At 40.6% G+C, this 3,990-nt stretch overlaps 1 protein-coding gene across 3 annotated transcripts in view; it reads left to right on the forward strand.

Annotated features, from left to right (window-relative positions):
- The window catches only part of ganc (glucosidase, alpha; neutral C), a 48,521-nt gene that overhangs the window by 8,985 nt on the left and 35,546 nt on the right, over window positions 1–3,990 (forward strand). For all 3 annotated transcript variants that reach the window (XR_004331146.1, XM_032511015.1, XM_032511016.1), the window contains exons 3-9: window positions 285–387; window positions 993–1,120; window positions 1,945–2,121; window positions 2,220–2,241; window positions 2,322–2,391; window positions 3,180–3,276; window positions 3,390–3,573. Coding sequence is in view for 2 of the 3 variants with exons in the window: in XM_032511015.1 (XP_032366906.1) it covers window positions 285–387; window positions 993–1,120; window positions 1,945–2,121; window positions 2,220–2,241; window positions 2,322–2,391; window positions 3,180–3,276; window positions 3,390–3,573 (781 nt within the window). In the remaining variant the exon portion in view is untranslated. The remainder of the gene's footprint in view (window positions 1–284; window positions 388–992; window positions 1,121–1,944; window positions 2,122–2,219; window positions 2,242–2,321; window positions 2,392–3,179; window positions 3,277–3,389; window positions 3,574–3,990) is intronic.

A 3,990-nucleotide genomic window follows, 5' to 3' on the forward strand; every position in this document is an offset into this window, starting at 1 on the left:
GCAAAGTAGCATAATCATCATTTATTATAAGGCGGGATGAAACCAGGATTATCAGCACGGCCACAGGGAATCTCCAGATGTGGAATTTAGTGTTACGTAGTGCTGAAAACGTCAAAAAAAGGGACAAAAATGGGACCAAAACGTAAGAAAAAGTTTAAAACATTGCTAAAAAAGCCTCAACAAAAGTGTTGATTTTCAGTTTCGAGGGGAAGACAACACAAGGGTTAAGTGTATTTTGCAGGACAACGTATAATGCATCGTAATATTGGTGTTATCGTCTTAAGGCGACAGATGGAGGGCCCCAACCTGCAGCACCGAGCCCTTTTGGACACCCTGGTCCTCACAGAGAAGGGGGCCCGTTTGAAACTGTTGGAACCTGACACACAGGTCTGGACTCCGCTATGACTGTAAATCAAAACAAAGGATGATCTAATTTTTTTATTCATATTTGACACTATTTGGTCGTTGCCATATAAATATTTAAAACAAGTAACTGGTGTCTTTCTGCTGTGTTAGTGCACATCTGTGGGGCTACAATTAGGTCTAAATTTGCATGAAAATCTCACACTGTACATTGTATTTTCACTAATAATTTGTCAACTATAAGTCATATAGAAAAAGAGAGATTAAGATTCAGAAATAGATTTTATTTTTGTGTTAATTTAAGTATTACATTTAAATTTAGTTCACATTAGAAAGGTCTTCATTCATTCACCCTGCATCAATTAAAATCCTCTAAAGGTGACAATAACCAAAGTAAGGTTACTACGTAGCAGGTGTGGAATAGAATGATTTCACAGGATCATCTCTTTAGCGCCACTGACCTTCACTAGCATTATGAGAGAGAAAAAAGGAAATGATCTCAAAAATGAAAACAGTCGTGCACGTGCATGAAAAAATTAAGTTCTTTATACTAAATCACATTTGCTGAACTCTTTTTATTCTACATTTAAAAAAATGAAAAACAACCTCTTACTTTGCTCTTTTCACAGACCACACTGCTGCTGACTGTGTCCCCTTGCAAAACTGACACGGTGAGGATATTAATAGATGAACTGCAGCCCATTAAAGCCCGCTACCGAGTTCCAGATGTGAGAACGGAGGAGCCGCAGGTTGAACAGTAAGCGTAATGATATCTAGTGACCCAGCCATGGAGTTCCACAAAGAGCACTCTTCCTCTCCTAAGCCTTCCTCTGGGACTCTCATGTTGACAACAAAGGAATCGGAGATTTTAATTGTTAAGAAGTTAGGCCAGTTAACTTTCCATGGGCAGCCCCCCCACTCTGCCATCTCTCCATTAGTGCATGTATAGGCACTGAGCATGTGTGTGTAATTCAGGCCTGCGTGTAATAACAACAGTGTAAATGGTAATTTCCCCTTGCAGGGTTAATAAAGTATACATTATTATTATTATTATAATTATTATAAAACGTCATCCGTGCAGCCTGAATATTGCAGCACACAATGCGTTACCACCTTTTATTATGGACCTATAATGTGTACTGTACTTTGTGTACACTGGATTTGCACGTGTAAAACAGTTATTGCTGAGTTGATTTGTCTAAGTGCTTTGTGTGTGTGTGTGTGTGTGTGTGTGTGTGTGTGTGTGTGTGTGTGGATGTGTGTGTTGTGTGGTGTGTGTGTGTGTGTGTGTGGTGTGAGTTTTGTAGTAGTAGTAGTAGTAGTAGTAGTAGTAGTAGTAGTAGTAGTAGTTAGGACTGTATCATGGCACTTCTATTTGTTCAAAAAGTCAATAAACAGTTTATTTATATATAAAGAAAAAGGTTCGGCCAGTAAGTGTATGTCAGTGGTTGTCTACGAGTTAAAAGGTTAACCTCTAAAACCATGGAACAGCTTCCCAGATCAAATGGAGGGGTACGCCTCTAACTTTCCACTGTTGCAGCCCTTGGACAGAGTTTGACCTTTTCCCTCATCGTCTGGCAGCTTGAGAGTGGAGAGACGGTCTGAGGACTCGGTCACCCTCTCCTGGTCATCGGGGCGTCACCAGGTCCGTGTGTGGCGTTTCCCTTTCCGGCTGGAGATCCTGAGTGAGGACAAAGCGATGGTTACATTCAACTCCAAAGGCAGACTGTGGCTGGAGACGCTGCAGGGTCCTCCCGGGTGAGAATCTCAGGGAAGGGAAACAAATCAACACATGGAGAAAAAAAAAAAGTGAAGTGAATTAGATTCTCTGTTTTTTGTGTGTTTTCTTTCCTCAGGGCCACATCTCATGGTAGTGAGGTAAGAGAATACGGTCAAGCTGTACTGTCATATGACTCCTACTGGAAGCCTAATCTGGTCTTTAAATGTTTTGTTGACAGCTTCAAGAGGACCACACAGGTGGATTATGGAAAGAGACTTTCAGGCAGTTTGTGGATATCAAAGCGAATGGTTTGTTTCTGCGTTTTTACCATTTTAAAAGGCATACTTTAGTCAGTTATTCCAACCATGTAGATAATTACAGTTTTATCTCCAGATGCTTTGAGATATTAGCCCTAATACAACGGACTGGAGAGGAATATTGTTAGTTTCTCCAAGGACCTGATCATTTATTCTAGTATATACCTTTTTTAAGTATAGTTATTCTGTCAAAATGTTGCATTATTAACTCTACATAGTTTGATTCTAAACACATTAGATTATATTCAACTTTATTGTCATTGCACAGGTACTGAGGCTATAATAACCATAGTTATAAGCATTGTTCCAAACTAATTTAGAGAGACACTTTTATAAAAGGAAAAAAAAAACTACAGCCATTGAAAATCCTTCATTAAGGACTAAAAAATAAAAAACACACACAAAACATTCAGAAACAATATAAGGGTGCAGACCTCCACCAAGGCATGCCCTATTTCACAATGTTCTCACGATGCAGGGGGAACTTTCCCAGTCTGGAAGTTTTTTTTGAATATTCATTATTAAATGCAGAACAAATGCCCCATCTTGCAATGGTCAGGAATGTGAAAAATAATTTGTGTACCGCCCCCCCCCCCATTCAGATCAGCTCCAAAATGTAATGGGTCCTTATCTGGACCATGCTACAACCGTCCTGTAACTTTCATGGAAATCGGGCCAGTAGTTTTCTGTTTTTTTGTGATCTTGCTGACAAAATGGCCAACAACAAACCAGACAAACGTAAAGGAATAAAAATGTAAATACCTGATGTTTGTCTCCAGGTCCCAGTAGCATTGGGTCTGACCTCTGTCTCCACGGCTTCAGTCACGTGTACGGCCTCCCAGAGCACGCCGACGGCCTGCAGCTCAGAGACACCAGGTACACACATGCAGGAAAAAGGACGTTTATGCACTGAAGACATATTTATTTGTATTAACAGCTTTTCATTTCCATAACCGGATGGTAGTCATGGTTTTCATTTGATTTGACAGAGACGGGGAGCCTTACCGGCTGTATAACCTGGATGTCTTTGCGTATGACTTGTCCAGCCGCCTGGGCCTGTATGGGTCCGTGCCGCTGCTGCTGGCCCACAAGCCCGACAGGACTTTGGGTGTATTTTGGCTAAACGCATCCGAGACGTTTGTGAACGTTCATTACAGCACGTCTGACCACCAGGTAACTGTTGTTCCAGTGCAGTTCTCTTACAAACCATGGCTATACAGTGGCTGGCATACGTTTACACACCCATGCTAAAGTTGATTAAAAAGAGGAATAAAAAACCATCTTCATACCCTTCATCATACATAGAGATTGGTATGCTGTTATTTCAGTTAGACTAATAGCTGCTTTGATTTGGATTGAGAGATGATTTTATGGATCCCCATGCCTATCTCTATGTATGGTGAAGGGTAAGTGATGGTGTGTGTGTGTGTGTGTGTGTGTGTGGGGGGGGGGGTATTTTAATTCCAAATCCATGAAAGAACTGGCCTTTAATAATAAAAATGTGCCTGCGTCTGTAGGAATTTAACATAGGGTTATGTATACCTATACCCTCTGTATTTTAAGAAGAACATTTATTTATTTATGATACAA

This window comes from Etheostoma spectabile, unplaced genomic scaffold (assembly GCF_008692095.1).
Source record: "Etheostoma spectabile isolate EspeVRDwgs_2016 unplaced genomic scaffold, UIUC_Espe_1.0 scaffold314, whole genome shotgun sequence".
NCBI classification, from domain to species: Eukaryota; Metazoa; Chordata; class Actinopteri; order Perciformes; family Percidae; genus Etheostoma; species Etheostoma spectabile.